General features: G+C 37.9%; 1 protein-coding gene across 1 annotated transcript; it reads left to right on the top strand.

The window, feature by feature from the left end:
- The first annotated feature begins 2,580 nt into the window (after window positions 1–2,580).
- On the top strand, window positions 2,581–19,273 carry LOC135155115 (rRNA 2'-O-methyltransferase fibrillarin-like). The gene is made up of 10 exons (XM_064103818.1): window positions 2,581–2,689; window positions 5,112–5,246; window positions 6,604–6,663; window positions 7,681–7,740; window positions 11,792–11,886; window positions 12,824–12,994; window positions 13,337–13,469; window positions 13,875–13,987; window positions 16,406–16,551; window positions 17,316–19,273. The coding sequence occupies exons 1-10, from the start codon at window positions 2,677–2,679 to the stop codon at window positions 17,335–17,337; spliced, it is 948 nt and encodes a 315-aa protein (XP_063959888.1). The 5' UTR covers window positions 2,581–2,676; the 3' UTR covers window positions 17,338–19,273.
- Window positions 19,274–20,436: the final 1,163 nt, after the last annotated feature.

Here is a 20,436-nt window from a genome sequence, read left to right as displayed (position 1 = left end):
TGGTAAGAATCGTAACGAAAAAAATGAATGAATATAATGTCATTCTAAACAAATATGTATTACCAAAGAATTTTAACATTTACAATTTGCAGGAGAAGAATTGCCATTTCCAGCAAATTGCTTGAAAAAATGACAACTTGACATGCACCTGAGAACCTTCATTTATCAAATTTGCTGTTTCCTTCCTAATTTTACATTCATAAAAATGTACAATATCTTAAAACTCCTCAATGATTTTTTTCGTTTTCAGCAATCTTATACAATTGTTTAGTCAAAAATAATATTCTATTTACTATCTAATACTGAAAATATCTTAAACCAATATCTGAAGTAAAACGAAATATCATGATGGTATTTCTGCATTTTGATATTTTGAGCGTCATCTAAATATCGATCTCGATACATTCTGTTTTACCAAGTAGTATTATAAATATATTGACATCTTTTTCCCTCATGTAGGCCTACTAATATGTGGAGGTCTCAAAGGATTTTCTTTATTCATAGTTACGTTAACCGGATCAGGTGATGGGTATCCAGAATTTTCCAAAAGAGGGGGCACATTTTTCCGAGGAAAAATTAACAAGCAAAAATGTTTTTAAATAAATAAATAAAAGGTTATCAACCAAAAATTAAACACGAAAAAATTGACAAGTATAAAAAAAGGGGGCACACTTCTGTTTTAACGGCAATTTTACATTACATATTTTAATTGTGCCTCTCAAAAGGGGGGAGGGCACGTCGGGTCGGCTGTGCGCCTCCTGGATCCGCCAGTGAACCGGATGGTATAATTCCCCGTATAGGCCCCTGAGGCAGGACCGTTCAAAGGGGGGTTCAAACGCCAAGCTCCGGTTTCTTTCACATATAGGAAATATCTCACATCTCAGTAAGTCAGGATCAGTGGCTGACCTTAAAGGGGAATGAGACCTTTGGAACATGTAAACTTGTGTGGAAACAGAACAATCAAAGAATAAGAACAAAGAAAAATTGAGAAAAATCGGACAAATACTGAGAAAGTTATGAGCATTTCAATATTGCGATCACTAATGCTATGGAGATCCTCCCATTGGCAATGCGACAAAGATGTGTGATGTCACATGTGAACAACTTTCCCTTTGATGGACTATAAAATACCCCCAAAATGTATCTTTTTGCTCTTTCTTATGGTGATACAAACTCTTTATCCATAATGTATTCTTTGAAAATTTGTATTACATTCCTTCCTATAGAAAGAATACATGTGATAAAAGAGGCAGTTTAAGTGAAATATACAGGAAATATATTATACAGCAGTGGCGGATCCAGCTTTTTATAAAGGGGGGGGGGGTTGGGGTGGTATGCGAGCCGGAGCGTAGCGACCGAGTCCAAGCGAGCGGAGCGAGCGAGGGGGGAGGGGGGTGTCCCCCCTCCCACAGTAGGGAAAATTTTTGAAAATCTGTGTGTGAAAATGACGTTTTCTTGCATCTAAAAAAGATAAGATTTAAAAAAATGGTCCCCGGATTTTTTTTTGGGGGGGGTTGCAACCCCCCCCCAACCCCCCCTCTAGATCCGCTTCTGTACAGTACAAAAGTACTGAGAGAGTTTTTCAAAATTGACATCACGACATCACACATCTTTGTCGCATTGACAATGGGATGATCTCCATGCAGAGAATTAGTGATCGCAATATTCAAATGCTCATAACTTTCTCATTATTCATCCGATTTTTTTTTTCAAACTTTCATTGGTCTGTTTCTCTAGCTGATTTTTCTATTTTCACACAAGCTATCTTGTTCCAAAGGTTTTATTTTCCTTTAAGAACGACAGAAATTGCTCTTTTAACCCCCATTCTACAGAGAGCAAGACCTCTGAAAGACTGCTATAAGACCATGAAACAGTGCTTGATCTTTCAAAGGTCTTTCAGTGAACTTTCAAAGATCTCCGAGGTCTTTCACGATTCCTGATGGATCTTTCAGTGGTCCTTATGGTCTCCATGATCTCCGTATCTTTTTAAAACGGTTCAAAACAGTCTTTCGGCGGTCTTACAGGAAAATGGTCTTTTGATGGTCTTTCAGCAGTCCTTCAGTGGTCTTTCGATGAACGTTCAAAGTTCATATAAGTCTTTCCATGCTCTTTCGACAGTCTCTCAAGATTTTTGCGGAGATCACTGTAAGACTCATGAGAGATCATTGCAAGTTCATTGAAAGACCAGGCAAAGTCCATGATAAGAATTTTGAAAGATCACTTGTTGCATAAAATATCTCTGAAACTGAAAGACCATTGAAAGATCTCTATAGGACTAGTCTAAGACCAGTAAGACAAGAAATATCCATCAGTCTTTCAAAGTTCTTTGAGCATTCCACAGAGATGACAAATTTCAGTGATCTTGGAGTCTGCTGTAAGACCTAGTCAATTTTTGGTCTTTCAAATGTCCTTCAAAGGTCTCTCCTCTGTGGAATGGGAAAAGTGGAGACAATGGCAGAGCGGGGATTTGAACTCATAACCTTACGATCGTGAGTTCATGTTCTGACAACTAGACCACACAACCCGTGTGCACGATGCTGGCTCGCTTTCTCAACTCAACTAGTCTGCCTCCCTCTTCTGTTATAATTGCAACAGCGTCCACGCGTGTTGTAAGTTGCTTGGATTTCAGACGAACACGTGTGGAGAACCGAACAGAAAGTCAGAAACACGACAAATATGGGCAGACCAGGTAAATATCACTGATCATTATTTCTTCCTTCTCATGAAGAAGCACAATAAAGCTTCGTGTAGAATTAATTTTATTCATGTAGACTTTTGAAAGGCAGAAAATAAGTTAATTTGCCAACATGTTGTGAAGTGATATTGCTTGACATCAGTCCCATCTGTTGAAATTTCTGTTAGCACCGTAATTCTAAAATAGTTAAGACAACAACAATAATTTAGAAAGCTATTTTATTTGTCATAAGTAATACATCATATAATCCTCAACACCTTGAACATAATAAGAATTGCGTATAATTTACAAGTCCATATTACTTCTTAAAAGGGCAAAATCGGCGCGGTGCTAATGCAGTTTCGCACCGGCCGACTTCAAGTTCAACTTTAACTAATTTCCCCACCAGAAATTAGGCCTACGCCGTATGTCATGGCAAGTCTCTCAGTCATATTTTGAGGTCAATAAACAAAATGCCCACTGCCTTTCCAAATATCGCAATCGGGAACGGCTGTATTTCGCCCCGATCTCGTTATCTTTTGAATTCTCACTCTCACTCTCAGTCAGACATAGTCATAGCTGGCAGCCGTCTGTTTCGAGGAGTTTTTTAACATTTTAAATTTTTTTTTACTTTCTTCTCGTACACAGACGGCTTGCGATCGTGCAGCCGCCATTAGGAGGTAAACAATGCAAAATCCCCCTGATGGAGCTCATCTTTATTTCATAAAAATATATTATAAAAAGATCTGGGCCAAAATAAAGATTATTATTCCATTTTGGCCTGTAATGCACCAAAATGGGAAAAATAAACTTAAAAGGGGAAAAAACAGTGACTGACTCGGCTGTCGCTCAACTCCTACTTCCCTGGTTTATCCAAACTTAATACATAAACATATGGCCATTGAGTCCCTGTACAGATCGAGTAAGAAACTTCGGTCTCTGTAATTGGTGAGTGGAGCCAACGGAGTTCAGCGGAACAACCGATAAAACAGAGACCGAAGCTTTTGGTCTAAGTCAGACATCGCTTTCTTTGCCGTAATTTTTATATAGACTGAAGTTTGCGACCAAAAGATTCGCCTGCGCAAGTTTGCATGATTTGGTCACTAACTTAAGTCCTGCGGAAGTTCACATGATTTGGTCACTAACTTCAGTAAATTGCCGCAAAGCCGAGCGAAGCGATGTTTGACCGAGAATTTGAACGATAATGTCGCCACATCTGTAAAAGCGGTGGGCATATTGATAGGGTGTCTGGAGAAAAAAATTATTTTTCTTATTTCAAGAAAATATCACATTTTCTTTGTGAATTTGAAGAGAAATTACCTTCAGACTGACAGAAATGTAACATTTTTGAAAAAAATCCAATTATTGGCTGCAAAAAAAGAAGAAAGAAATTAGGTCAATTTTCAGCATTTCTCTGCCATAGACTGTGTAGTTAAGAAATGGACACACACAAATCCAAATTTTTAGCTTCCGAGAGCTGTTATAAATTTATTATTAATGCCAAAAACTTGTCCATAAAGAGTCCAATAGGATTTTTTATGCTCTATCTGATGGTATGATTTTTATAAAGATTTGGAAACCAGATCACAATGAAAAATTGCGACAAAGTGAAAAAAATTGTGCAAAACAGAAATTTCATTTTCCCATAGAAAACGCATGGAGAAATGGCAATCTCAACACACACAAAAATAAGGGTTTGCAATTTATCTCTAAATCCTTATTTAAAATGATCATATAAACTTGTCCTTACTGTCAAAAGAAGCCCCTTTTCTCTTTCCATACATGCCAAACACAAGTTAATAATCAATTCAGATCACATTTTTCTTGTAGCCTGAACTTCCCCCAAAATATGTGCCATATTTTCCCCTAAATCAGCCTGTTTTATGCTGACACTTTTCAGTATGGCTTCAGACACCCTAATATTGAACTTGAAATGTGTTTGAGGGACTTGCTTTGACATTTGTGAACAATTTCTGGTGGGGAATTTTGAAGTCGGCCGGTGCAAAACTGCATTAGCGCCCATCAGTTTTACACTGGCAAACTTCAACTTCATTTCCCTACCACTAATTGCTTGCAAATGTCACAGTCCCCCGGGGGAGGCACTTCCATTGACGAGTGGCCCTCCCAAATTTGACCCTAAACACGTAGGTTTCCTAGCGAAATAGATAACCTTTTTTCATTTTTTTATGTTTTTGACACCCTTATTACGTTACGTACCTAACGTGCCCTATCTTGAAAAAGTCATCCTTTTTACATGTGTCTTTGGTCGCGCATGGTATCCACTCTTCGATGTAAGTGGCCAGCCGCCCCCCAGAGTGTCGCATTGTGGGCTAGGAATCTTGGCCAGATTCGAATAGTTGATGACTTGAGGTGGTGCTGCTATATGAGGATAGTGGTTCGTATTGGCTTTAATCTATTGATACCTTTACTTTGACAGGATTCTCACCACGAGGCAGCTTCCGGGGAGGTGGAGGAGATCGAGGAGGGCGCGGCCGAGGGGGCTTTGGCGGAGGACGAGGGGGATTCGGTGGAGGACGAGGGGGATTCGGTGGAGGAGGTGGCGGCAGAGGAGGTGAATATTTTCAACCCACTTTGAAAACCAACTTTGTTCTGTTTTGGGTGTAGTTTTATTTGTTTTTATTTTTATTTTTTTACTGCATCACAGTTCTTTTCTCCTGGCAATGATGAACAAAACAATTTCTTCACTTTGAACTGAAGTATCCTGTTGAGAATATTGTTAATAACCTGAGCCAGGTGTGAACTTACATGTAGTCTAGATCTGGTCTTCTTCTTCTTCTTCTGTTGATTTCCTCCAGTCCTGGAGAACTGCGAGATCCAGTGGATACGCAGAAAAAGTGGTTTGATAAATACATATAGAAACAAAAGAGCAAGGCTCAGGAGGAGATTGGAATAAAGTGTATCACCAGACTGTCTAGTTGTTGTTCACCAACAGAGAACGTTTAACATGAAGCTCATGCAAGAAATGAAGAGAGTAGTAATGAAGTTGGGGGGCTGAGGCAGCAGATATACTAGTTCCATTAGTGTCCAATCCAAGAAGTACAACATTCGTAACAGCTGCTGCGACTTGTGACACAGGAGTTATGGCAAGATCATGTTGGAGGTAGGGAGGAAGGTTGGTGAGGAACCTTTTCCTTTCATCCGTATAGAGGGTGCATTCTCCTATAAGGTGGGTTACAGTCTCATCCTTGATATTGCAATAGCATGTGCTATCATGACGCCTTCCAATCTTGGTGAGACGTGTGTTGGTAGCATAGACACCACAAAGAAGTTGACTCTTCAGGGATAAGGCTTGGTCATTAGTAGTTAATTACCTGGAAAAACCTAAACTCATCTACTAACGTCCAGTACAGGCCACACAGAAACATTGTTAGCCTAACAGAGTGCCAACAGTAAGACCAGTCACATTATGTCACATCTTTCGGATTGTGCTGTCAATAGTTGATCTAAGATGTAAATAACCTGTTGTAACATAAGGTATCGTTGTGACATTTAATAGTGATTGTAACAGGGCCTCTGTTAGCACGAACAACGTTTCTCTGCGGTCAGTACAGATCTACATGTAGACTCGTGTATTCTATATAGAAGAAGACAGCTTTCAGAAGGTCAAAGTTACCGGAAATCTGATTTTCCGCTCCTCAAATTGGCAAAAACATTTTTGTTTTCATTTATCATTTTCATGCATTAAAACAAATATATTACATCAATGGATATGGTAACAGCAAAGAGCAAAATTTCCTGATTGATTACATTGGACACAATGTACATTCAATCACAAAAATCAATTGTCATTTATCGCAAAGCTGTGTCTTAAAACTCTTGTCTTATTGTCATTGTTTCTTGTTCACTCACTACATCCACTTCTAAATCCTAACCGATTTCTCTCTTTTCTTTTCTAATAACCTTTTCAGGATTTGGTGGTCGAGGTGGACCAAGAGGGCGAGGTGGCCCGCGGGGTAGGGGAGGAAGAGGTAGGTCAATCTGGGTCAGGAGGTAGTTTTTGCAACTGCATAGGGGATGGGCTCTAGAACACAGCGAATGCAGTGAAAATACCAGTCAAATGAAGGAAAATGGGTGAACCAGGACCCCATCTTACAAAGAGTTGCGATTGATACGATCAATCACAAATATGGAAAGCCAGCAACGTCAACATCTTTAAAGCATGTTTGTTCAAAATATTTTCTAACTATGATGTATATTCATGCATTCATTGTTTTCTTGGAAATTCACTGTGCTTCTCTTTGTTTACAAAGGACATTGTGCAAATTTCCTGTAGAAAAAATTATGACACTGATGGATTTCCATAGAGTTACTCTTCGTAAGATGGGGCCCAGAACAGCGGTTTTGTCTAAAGTTTCTGAGCTGACAAAAAATTACAAATATGTTGTTTGTCGAGAGTCATGGACATATCTGCTGCTCTGATTCACTATAACTCTCGACAAAGACTGTTTCGTTATGAAGGGCACTTGACAATACATTCTCAATGCTCCCAAAGGCATATTTCGTAGTGGAAGCGTAAACTCCCTATTGTGGAGGTCCAACTTCATGAAAAAGAGAAGATTTTTTTATCAAACTTATTATTTCATGATATATATTTTACATGAATGAATCAGGAGAATATTACCTTGCTATCGTTTAGTTACCTTTTCAATCTGCATATTTTATTAACAATATTGTATTGAACTCCTGGTCGCCTGTTATGAGCTTATATTTTGATTATTAAGGGGATAACTTAGGTGATAATATTTTTTGCTTTTGTTATCTCCCTCCATATGCTCCATTTTCTGTTGTATGTTTTTTCCCATTATTATTTGTGTTGTATTTCATTAAAATGACTGTGTTATATGTTGTTGTTTTTTGCTGTTTAAAATGAATAAAATTTGATTTGAAATATATTTTATTGGTAATATTTTTTGGCAAAATTATTGAAGATACCATTTAGTGCAAGGGGAAGTAATTTCTGGGCCATGGAATTTCTTTTACTACAGGTGGTCGCGGTGGGATGCGAGGAGGTGCTAGGGTCGTCATAGAACCTCACAGACTTCAAGGTATGGGACTATGGGTTGGAAGTATTTTCTTATTTCCTTGTTCTCCTAATGTAATTTGTCTTTATAAAACTGGAAATGTGTAATTATTTGCATAAATACTTTCAGAGGTTCTAGTAGTCTGTATTAGGTCGAGGCTTTAGCTATATCTTTGCTGTTGGGCTACAAGTGTTCAGCGACTCTGATTTAATGCAAGAGAAAACAACATGAAGAGCAAGATGTTTGCACCCTTTGTTATTAGTGTTGCTGTATCAGACGTATTGCTTAGTTTTAGGGTCCCATGATGTTTGCTCCGGCGACAATTGCTCTCCTAGAAATTCCACACATAATTGGAATGACTAACTTAAACCCTTAAGGGTCATTCCATGCCAATTCACCCAATGAATGTGCAATTTTGCACCCGACCCTCTCGGAATTCGTTGTAAATTGGTACACATAAAATTCACCATGGCCCACGCACAAAACAAAAAAAAATTGTCCAATTGGTCCGTCGGTTCTCGCGCTACGGCCCGCCCTTTTCTCCTTGTTTTGACAAAAATGGGCGTGACCCTCAACTTTCAATGGCCACTGCGTCGTAACGTGTTGACCAATTTTCATGAAATAGGTACCATTTATTAGGAAATTTAGAGAGGAATCCAAAACATGCATCAAATAATGTATTGGAGCAATTTATAAGGTCGTGACCTTTGACCTTTACTTTGACCTTGAGTTTGACCCCCGGACAAATAATTATTTAACTTGATTTTCATGTATGTTAATTATTAGTATGATATTGACAAAATATGTTAAAATCAATGATGATATTTTATTTCTTCACCTTTTAAAACTCTTCCAAAGATACCACAGAGCTTCCAAGTCTCCCGGATCCTGCGGGAGAATACTGGATTGCGATCCAATCTCCCGTTCTCCCGACCCCATGCCAAAATCTCCCGGATAATCAGGATTTTTAGCTGTTAAATTGTAAAATTCATACAAACGACTGTTTTACGAGTCTAGCATGTTCAACTCCCTAACACCCACGTGGAAACTCCTTATCACATTTTCATTTTACCCAGTAGCTTTTACCAGTTTTTGTATAATCGTACATTGATTTCCAATGTAAATGAAGATAATTTTACTGAACGACTGGTGAACTAGTCTAACAAGTCATTTATTTCCGGGTTTTGCAATGTGTGCGACGGAAACACTTCAGCGGCACTCCATGCACATGCTCCCCCGATGCTCCCCGGCGCGGCCAGCCCTGCGCTGCCTGGCCTCCACGCGCGCGCCAGGAGAAGGGAAGTCCACGAGCACTGCAAGGCGTTTTTCGTAAGCTTGTGTGCGCCTTATTCGAGCTGAAACTGTGGATCAATCATTGGATTAACAAGTGGATTACTTTCAGGAATAATTTTATTGACAATCCTGAAGAACAGAAGCAAAGTGGAGATTTTTTCCCCTACTTTCACTTGGGTTGATCGGATTCGAACATTTTCTCTTTCGGGAGTGAGCTAGCCTGGCGCTGGCTGAGCTGTGCCTGTGCGAGGCATGCCCTGTCCTGATTCATCCACACTACAATCGCATTGTCAGTGACCATGGAGATCATGGAGATGGAGTCATCCATGACCAAGACGACAAAATACTTTTCGAAATATAAAGATAATTTTCAAGCGGAATGGGACTGTGTGACAATTTTCACAGGAATCCCTCAGAGACTTTAAACAGGCCACAAAGAGTTTATAAGTCTTTGCAGGGCCAGGCAAGCTCATTTACCATGTATGTTTACCACTACTGCAGCCCCTTCCCCCTCTGGACAATTAAAGGTATTTTCTTGTTGAATCCAGTTTTTTATGAATTATTTAAAAAATCAAATGTTTTTTTTTTTCTTAATGTGTTTTTGCTCCCCAAAACTCCCATCCGTGGGACAACGTTCCGCCGCTCCCTCACAAAACCATACCTCCGCGAAATCTACTGGATTCTATCTTCCCAATGTTGGCAGCTCTGATACCATGAAATTTCACTCTAGTCCTACATACTGATATTCATGTTAGTAAAGTGTTAACCATTTACATGATTTCTTCCAATCTTAAGTTACAGTATGCATGCACATGAAAAGAAATTAAGCTCATCAGTTCACAAATGAAACATTAAACATTTATGCTCATGAATAGGTATCTGTTTAGGCAATTTGATGTTCAGCAATATATGTCATATATATATATATATTCTTGTTAGTAAATAGGCATATACTCAACAATTTGATGATAAAAGTAAACACTTTACTAACAAGTATATATATATATATATGATATATATTGCTGAACATCAAAATGCCTAAACAGATACCTATTCATGAGCATAAATGTTTAATGTTTCATTTGTTAACTGATGAGCTTAATTTATTTTCATGTGCATGCATACTGTAACTTAAGATTGGAAGAAATCATGTAACTGGTAAACACTTTTACTAACATGAATATTAGTATGTGGGACTAGAGTGAAATTTCATGGTATCTTTGGAAGAGTTTTAAAAGGTGAAGACATAAAATATCATCATTGGTTTTAACATATTTTGTCAATATCATACAAATAATTAACATACACGAAAATCAAGTAAAAAAATTATTTGTCCGGGGGTCAAAGTAAAGGTCAAAGGTCATGACCTTATAAATAAATCGCTCCAATACATTATTTGATGCATGTTTTGGATTCCTCTCTGAATTTCCTAATAAATGGTACCTGTTTCATGAAAATTGGTCAACACGTTACGACGCAGTGGCCATTGAAAGTTGAGGGTCACGCCCATTTTTGTCAAAACAAGGAGAAAAGGGCAGGCCGTAGCGCGAGAACCGACGGACCAATTGGACTATTTTTTTTGTTTTGTGCGTGGGCCATGGTGAATTTTATGTGTACCAATTTACAACGAATTCTGAGACGGTCGGGTGCAACCACTGGGTGAATCCAGATGGAATGACCCTTAATGTAACACTACCCTATCCTAAACCTGACACTAAATCTAACCCTATATCTTAGAAGAAATAAAGCCAGGAGCAATTGTTGCGGGAACAAATGTCGCGTCACCGGTTTTAGCGTAGCAGCAGAGATATAGCGGCTACCTCTGCCTAAATTATAGGCTAGGGTTCCAGTAGCTGATATCATGAAACTAGCCTGCAGTTTTTAAGCTTTTTCTTAAAAATTATAATGATTTATTTAGTATTGCTTAACTTTATCAGCAATTAGTGCAGCGATTATTTTACTCACTAGATCTTGTCGTGTTTTCTCTCAATTTCAGCTCCAGTTTTGACCTACTCTCGCGAGTGTAGGGTCCCTTTAAAAACGTTAGTCATTCTCGAATCTAATATTTTCATTATGAAAGGTTTTAAGAAAGAACCATGAATTTTAAGGGACCTTGTTATTGGCGATGATGAACAAAAACAATTTCTTCACTTTGATCCGAAGTCAAGTTGTTGAGAACGTTGTTTATTGTCTGAGCCGTAACACCCGTGTTATGTACATCCTCAAAGAGATTCACATGTTTGGTTGGTAAGTCAGTTCTTAGAATAAGAGTATAAAGACCTACAACTTAGTGTTATTTTTTTAGGCAGATGGTGAGTTGTAAACTCCTTGACTTGTAAAGTTTCTTCAGAATCATTGATGTTAAATAATATTTGATCTTTATCTTTCTAATATTGAATGTATCATTCCTTTGCTCATGCACTAATGCATGAATTTGTTTATATTCATATCTAGGTATTTTGTAAAAAAGTATGGATTTTCTTGTGTAGATATCATGAAGATAACGCTTTGCCTAAAAAGTTTCATTCTTGCCTAAGTTCAAATGCCACATGCAAACCTTGTACTTTGTGATGGTAGTGTCATAGATTACATGTAGTCCCAAGCTTGTGTATATCAGACAATGACCACAAAGCAAGGATTAAAAGGGATTATCCATAGAGATTAGCTGTATTGATATTCATTTGTATGGATCTCCACCTAAGCAGTTCAAAGTACAGTGAGCTGTGGAGAGATCATTGTTCTGCTGTAGACTCCTTTTACCAGTCACTTCTCTGTGTTTCAGGTGTGTTTATTGCCAGAGGCAAGGAGGATGCATTGGTCACCAAGAACTTGGTGCCTGGGGAATCAGTCTATGGAGAGAAGAGGATTAGTATTGAGGTATGTACACCCCCCCCCCCCCCCCCCACTTTCATTATTGGGGTTATGATGTAAAAAAAAATGCTTGGAGCTTCTGGATAAATCAGAAGGAAAATTATATTTTTGTTAAAGTAGTGTTTCTTTTTTTTATAATAATATTGACCCCATTTACACGTACGAGTGAAGGCAGCATGAGGCCGGCCTCATGCCGCCTTGGTCATATACTCATATGTGTATACACAAAGTTGACTTGGTTGGCTTTCGGGAGTCACGTGATCATTGGCTTGCACAATAGGATACGTCATCGATCTAGCTCTTTTGTATTACCTCAGTATCGCGTGCTTTCAAGTAGCCCTGCTGCTGGCCACCGAACCGTATGTGTAAATAGGGGTTTGTCAAGGCGGCATCAAACCGACCTTTCTGCTATGTGTAAACACACTTTCATATTTTTTTTAGGCGGCTTGACGCCGTGTGAGGCCGACTCGATTAAAACGGACCATGTGTAAATGGGGCCTATGTCACTAGGAATATAGCCTTCGAAATTCCTGTGCATCCAACTCCATATTGCTTTAATCTGTTTAGAATTTTTTATCCTGACTTATGAATAATAGTTGTGGCAACAATTTTAAATGAGTTCGTACAGAATCCAAAAAAGTGGCCATCCAAGTGTCTGTATAATGCCTAAGGACTCTAGAGGAAATTGTGTAAATGTTAAGAAATTGGCAAAATAAACAAGACGTTCAAGCCAGATGCTGGGTCTTATTCCAAGCAATAATAATACACTGTCCCACATGAGCTTGTCTGTGTTGCCAATCGTCAGCTTAGATTTCTTGAATTCACAAAGAATGTATGTACCCGATCTAGATCTAGGATGATGTTAAGAGAATGAAACCTTGGCTTCACAGACTTTTTCATGAAATTGGTGTTCACTGCAACTACTTTCATTTACCTTTAATAGGAGGGAGAGAAGAAGTTGGAGTACAGAGCCTGGAACCCTTTTCGATCGAAGCTAGCGGCAGCCATCTTGGGTGGCGTGGATCACATACACATGAAACCCGGAAGCAAGGTTCTGTACCTCGGTGCTGCATCAGGGACGACGGTGTCTCATGTCTCAGATCTGGTTGGACCGGTAAGGAGGACTGGCGGTGGTGGTGGTGATTGTGGTGTTTGTAGTGGTCATGAATGTTTTCTGTGTTGGTGAGGATGATGATGATGGTGATGATGATGATGGTGATGATGAGAGTGGTGGTGATGATTATGATGAAGATGAAGATGAGGTTGATGGTGGTAGTGGTGGTGGTGATGATGATTATGATGATGATGATGACGACGACCATGATGATTATGATGATGAGAACAATGATTATAATGTTGGTGGTTGTAAATTGTATCTGCTCATAATTTAAAAGTATAATTGTAATAAATATGTTAGTCGTGATGTTAATTGTAACATACTCTTTGTTCATTTCAGGAGGGGTTAGTTTATGCAGTAGAATTCTCACATCGATCAGGGCGTGATCTCATGAACGTAGCAAAGAAACGAACTAACATCATTCCAATTATTGAAGACGCGAGACATCCACACAAATACCGAATGTTGGTCGGTACGTATATATCAATTAAAAATCTGGTGACTCGGTGAATATCTATTCTTTTTCCACCATACCTCCAGCAGGTCGACCATCAAAATTATTATGACTGTCTTTCATGACTTGGTTAATGAGTGCACTGTAAGATGATAGCTACTTTCATGATTATTTAGATGGTGTTATAGTTTGGAGTTTCATCTTAAATAAGGACTCCAAGCAATGCCAAATTTTAAGATATGTATTTGATAGATTACTGTTAATCTTTTATTTGTTGGTCAGTCAGCGGAGCATTTTAGGAAAGGACTTTTCAGACATTTAATTTAATCTTGGTCTTACAGACTTTTTTGGGAAATCAGTATTGACTGCAACTTTTTTCAATTATCTTTAACAGTATGCTTACATATTTATTTTATTTTGTAGGTATGGTAGACTGTGTATTTGCTGACGTCGCACAGCCAGACCAAGCCAGGATAGTCGCCATCAACGCCCATAACTTCCTCAAGAATGAAGGCCACTTTGTCATCTCAATTAAGGTTCGTTTTTTATTGCAAACTAATCAGTGAAAATTATGATTTTCAGTGCCTTCTAATTTTTTGTACTAAATTGCTTTTGCAAGTGTTCACTTGGGGTAGTTAAAGAGTTCCGAGCCCATCAGGAAAGTCGGAAATTATTTTTCTTTTTTCCAGTCAGGGAAAAATCAGGGATTTTGTTTTTAAAAATGCCTCATATCAGGGGAAAATGCCTCAAATGAGGGGAAAATCAGGGAATTTTGATCGGCCCAAAAGTTGAAAGCACTGTAGTCAGTCAGACTCTGTTATATTTTGCTGCATATCAGAACAACATCCATTGAATTACTGGTTATGGTGGTACTAATTAGTTTTACATTATTGTTTTTATACTGAAATACATGTAATTCACTGCAACAACTTAGAAAACATGCGAAACTGGGAATGGGTTTAAATAATTATCAGGGACTTTTTAAACTTCATCAGGGAAAAATCAGGGAATTTTGTTTTCTTGAAAAGTTGGGAACCCTGTTGTAACAGAGGTTTGAAAGTTTGGGTCGGTAATTCGGGCGTTTTGGATTCGGGTGATCAGGGTTTGATTCCCACTTGGTGCGCTAGTGCCCTTTATCATCAAGTTAATTTTTTTCCTCAAATTTTAGTTAAAGTATTGTGTTTTACCTTCAAGAAATACTAGATAGATGTATGAGACGCATAGCTTATATTTGTGTTCTTACTGTTGCGAGAAATACATGTTTCCTGTGTACAAGAGAGTCTGCTTAAAGGGATCGTTTTACTTTGTGAGCAGCTGATATAAAAAATTCTCAAACTGAGATGAAACATGTGTATGAGTGACTGTATTTGTCCTCAAAAACCTTAAAACAGACCACAATATAGGATGAAAAACTCTAGTTTAGATACAAGTAGCCTGATTCTGAGAACCGTCTGTAAGATGGGTTCAGCTTATGACCAGTTTTCTCCAATTTGATTCAAAAAGTCTGTTGGCTGTGTTGACTGCCTTCTGCTGTATCTCCAATGCACACACTATCATTAGCTGCACTGTATGTACATTCAGTGTACCTTGTACACACTGTAGGTTGGTCATGCTGTGTTCATGAAGAGTTTATGTGTTGTGGTGCAAAGATTGCTGTATGCACATAGTCATTGAAACCAACCCCCAATTATTTTCAAACTTTGATGTACATCTCCAAAATTTGAAAGGGGCAATTCCATGAAATATGTACTCTGACCCCCTATATGTGGGACCTTGACATTTGTCTCTGATATCTTGTTCTTTTGACAGTCTGTCATGTTCTCTAATTGACCATGACTTATTCAGTTTATGAAGTGAAGTGACAAAAATGGGGGTCGGATGTACAAAAAGGTTGATCATTTTATGGAATTGCCCAAAATAGTTCCTGTAGATATAATACTTTGAAACTTTTGGGATGGTATTTTTACACTATAAGCCTAATGTTTAGCCCATTTTGAAGAACCAAAATTAGAACAAAGGGAAATGATCGCGTTAAGTCGACCTTCCTTGAGTCAAATAATCACCTTGGCCAATGCAATTCATTAGCCCAGTCCCCCATCTTTCAGAGAGCTGTGATTGCGATCAACCTCGACTATGGAAAGCCAGTAATTTCATGTTTTTTTCCTGCATGAAATTTGCACATTGCCCCATTGTAAACAAAGAGGGAGGACATTGAATTGTCCAGACTTTGGCGCATGCGTGAATATACATCAATATATAGAGAACAATTTGGTCAGACATCCGCATTTCAGCTGTTGGGATTGTTGGCTTTCCATAGCTTTGGCTCAATCCCAACTCTTTGCCCGACAGGGTACTGGATATGCAAAGCATGTTACTTTACAGCATGCATAGTCACCCTCTCAAAAAAACATGTTCATGTCACGCCCATTCTAAAATCTGTACATTGGTTAAAGGTCAACGATCGCATCATCTTTAAAATCCTTCTCCTTGTATTACATGCAATTAACGGCTCTGCTCCACAGTACAATATTAATCTAATCAACAAATACACTCCTGTCAGGTTCCCTAGTTATTCCCATATCCGTTAAACATGGGGGTTCGGGCTTTTGCTCACGCCGGCCCTGTTCTCTGGAATGATCTTCCCCTGGTTATCCGTGACTGCACTTCCATTGAAACATTCAAACGCTACCTTAAGACGCATCTGTTCAATGCTTCCTATTCTTAATTGATCCTTAATTTATGTTTGTATTTGTCTCTCTCTTTCTTTTACTGCAAGAGTGGATTTCTTTTCTGCAAGAGTGGATCTCTCTCTTTCTTTTACTCTGCAGAGTGGATTTGGCGCATTACAAATCACATTTATTATTATTATTACGTTGAATTGAGTCAATAAGATTTCTATGGTCTCTAGGGATTTGACTTACACAGATTCTGTTGTATTTGTTTTCGTCCATCAGGCCAACTGCATCGATTCCACGGCCCAACCTGAAGCCGTGTTTGCTGGAGAGGTCAAGAAACTTCAAGCGGAGAAACTCAAGCCCCAGGAGCAGTTGACCCTTGAACCCTACGAGAGAGACCACGCTGTCGTCGTTGGAGTATACAGGTAAGCTGTGGAATGAAGTTACCGGGTTGACTTGTATCTGTGAAGAGAAAATGCTCTAAGATTAAAAACTTAGTCGATTTGTAAATGCATGTTTACATGCAAATTTAAATTGGTACATATTCATTTTCAAGAGAAAACTAATAACATGTATGCAAAATTTTTACATATTTGAGTTCATTTACTTTCAATATGGTCTTAGAATAATTATATCAGAACCACAACAAAGTTTTCTTTTCTTCTAAAAGATTATGAATTTTGTGCTACTGGATCACTTACTTTGTATAAAGGTTGACCGCTCAGGTGGGAGCTTCATAAAGCTGTTTGAATTTGCATATGACTGGTGAACCTTTCTTGAGCTAAGTGATATATCCCTATGTAGCTGACATAGCACCTGAGAATATGTTCCAGGCAGTGTGTAGTGAAGGCCCTGTCACATCGTTCCGTGCAAGCCTTGCGGGTGATTTCCTGCAAGTCGCCCGCAACCAAGTTTTGAGCATGCTAAAAACTTTTCTGCGTGCAAATTAGGCTTGCGTACGCTTCTGCGGGCAACTGCGTGTGAGATACTTGCAAGATACTGTCAATGTGGGCGACCTACGGGTAGCAAAAATAGTTACCCGCAAGGCTTGCACGGGACGATGTGGCAGGGCCTTAAAGCTTTATAAAACGCCCATCTGATGCTTTATAAGATGTTCTCTTTCTGTATGAATAGACAAAATATGATTGATTTCATCTAATATCCCTTTCTTGTATGTTTTGTCTTTCAGAGCACCACCAAAGAAAAAGTGAGGAGACTAAAAGAAAGAAAATGAAAATAATCAGACAAACTTTGATGGCCAAAATAGCTGAATAGCTTCCCTACCAAACCCCAACGGTGTTGAAGATTCTACATGGAAGAATATCAAAACTATTCTGTCTTCACCCCCATGTTGCAACATCTTCAAAGGCCATCAGGTTTATAAAACTAAAGACTTATACTCACCACTGGACATTGTTAAATGACTACAGCTGATCAAGCTGGGTTACATCGATGTTGGATTGTCGGAAGCTTCCCCTGCTGCAAAGTAGACGGCTTTACAACAGTTTTGTCTTGCTCCAGAAAGTAATATTTCCTCACATTGACCTGGAGACGGTTTCCTTGTCATCCGACATGTTGCTAGATCTTAAAACTCTCCCAAGTCTTGACTGGCTGTTACTGTGGTAATTGCCAGATATTGACATTTTTGCAAGAACTGGCAACTTTCATGAAATATTTCCCGAAACATAAAAAAAATAGCTTCAAGAAAAATACTTGGCAAATCATCAAACGGTTTTGATGACTTGTGTTATTTTAGGATGTAAATTGTTCTAATGATGCCAAAATGGGTGAACTATATAATCAAATCATGTTTGTGACCGGCCACCATTTATTACTAGTTAAATATTTTTATCTGTTTTAATGCTTTCTTTCCTGTAAATAATGTTTATATTGTACGATTATGTGTTATAATTTTCAAGACTTTTGGCATTCATGAATATTCGGGGCGTCCTTGAGATTGTGAATTTTTTTAAAATCAATAATGTAAAAAGAGGAAAGATGAATGAAAAATATAAAAGTACTTATTTGTTAAGGAAGAAAATAATTGTTTCACTTACCTTTTTGAAGATTATTTTATCATGATGGAAATGAATTTGGACTGAGTTAATTTTAACAGTTTATTTGTATTTTTTTCATGTAGTTCTGATATTCTTTGACGTTAAATCAATGTTAATTTAGTTCATTTTTTAAAATTTTATTTCTTCATCTTGTAACTTAAAGATAGGTACTTTTATTTGGCTATTACAGCCCAGGCATGAAGGACTATGAAATATGTGTAGTTTCTTGAAGTCAAATTGTGTTCAGAGGGTCAATGAATTTTTGGCTCAAAAGAGTGTCAAAGTGACTGAAAATGCATGTCGGTTTTATCTTTTTTGAGGTACATACAGTCGAGTCTTGTCAATTTGAGTTCAGTGACATTTCTAGAAGTGATCTACCCCTTTCAGAAATTGTGTTTTCACAAAGAGTTAAGTGGGATAAAAATCACAATGGAATTCCCATTTGCATATAGCATATAACATCATCCCATTGGTCAGATCAGGAATTCCCTCGTCAGATCATGCTTGTTGAAAGCGCACTATTGCATAGTTGTCTATGACGTTATGTGTTAGACACCGTGTGTGCATTAACCTTTAACCATGAGTCTTAATCTTTGTGAAATTCTTTGTGAAACACCCTCGGGAGGTGCTTCATACAACTGTTTATGTATGAATGAATGTAGTCACCTAACACATGATTTAAATATGGGCAATTCCATAAAATATGTACGTCCGACCCCATGTTTCTGGGACCTTTGTGAAATTTTCTGTCTCTGATTTCTGGTTCTTTTGACAGTGTGTAATGTTCTCAATGACCATGACTTGGTCAGTTCATGAAGTGAAGTAAAACTTAAATGGGGGTCGAACTTACAAAAAGGTTGATGATTTCACTGAATTGCCCATACGCAAGTGCGAGCATGCACCCCAGAGATTATTTTGACTTGTTTCAGGATGTATTTAATATTATGTAATTGGTGATCTTGGGCTCTAAAGCTCTGTGAATTGCAGTCATTTATGTGCTGATAAAAGGGATGTAATGTGAGATATTGTCACGAGATGTCAAAAAAATTGGTTAAGCTTATTTACAAAATAAAAGTCATCTTTTATATAATTCCTTTGTGATTGCCTATGTAGCCTTGTGTATATTTTTTGCATCTACATGTATTATGAAGTGTAAGTGATAATACATGATAGGGTCTTTAAAAAAGATATTTTGGTCTGCACGATATGTCTGTGTAATATTACAGGGTTTTGCACAATGCGCTGAAATATGACAAATTCCCCATATGCTATGTACAAAATTTGCTGGGCAATATTATGTTGTATTGCATGGTCAAATGAAACGTGATTGTCAAAGATATGACTACATTGGGTGATTTTTCTTCATGGGGATACCAGAGATATCTATTTGTTAGGGTCAATATTGCTCTCGTCTTTGATTCATGCAATAATCCCCCAAACTCGTTGAATATTTCTTGTATCCTATTGAACAGAGGATGGAGGGTAAAAGGCATAAAGGAGATGGTATTGGTGCGTAGATTGGAAAGAAAGGGAAATAGTGTGAAAAAGATAGAAAGAGAGAATTTGATTGATGAAAAAAGGGTATTTCCCCTGATGGCAAACTGGATTTTAAAAGAGGATAAAAAGAGATGAAGATTTTAAGATAAAGGGGTATCTGAATATTGAATTTTTGGCACATTTCTTTTGGTTCATAATTCATGATAATTGATATCAAAAGGACATTTTAAAAGAAAAAAAAACCTTGGCAGGGGGCGTTACATATGAAACAATTCCAAATTTATAATTTGAACGTTTGAAGAAAAAAAAAGATTAAAGGGGCTCTTACACATATTGATTCGGACTTGAAAGTATAGTTTACATCAGGCCAGTTTTTTTTTTTATTGAGGGATACTTATCGCGAATTTTGCCAGAATCTGCAACATTGGATGAGCTCTACCAAGGAGCTTTTACATTGCAATCAATGGAGATTTTCGGGGGCTCCTTATTAAAGTTTCTAGGGCTATTTTTAGCATTTCGCCTCCAGCCCCCGCATATTTTTTCCCATGGTTTACAATTATTAACACTTTATGGAAGATTTAGAGGGGCTTTGAATACTAGTAGTGAATGAAAAGATGAACGTAATTTTCTTTTTTATATATATAAAATATCACTTTATTGAATTTATATGATATTGATGCACGCATTAAGAGCACGTTTGAATATTACGTCACAGATTTTAAAAAAATACACAACTCTCCTATTCTTTGAGTGGTT

Source organism: Lytechinus pictus, chromosome 8 (genome assembly GCF_037042905.1).
Source record: "Lytechinus pictus isolate F3 Inbred chromosome 8, Lp3.0, whole genome shotgun sequence".
Classification (NCBI taxonomy): Eukaryota; Metazoa; Echinodermata; class Echinoidea; order Temnopleuroida; family Toxopneustidae; genus Lytechinus; species Lytechinus pictus.
This window is presented reverse-complemented; position numbering and strand designations above follow the sequence as displayed.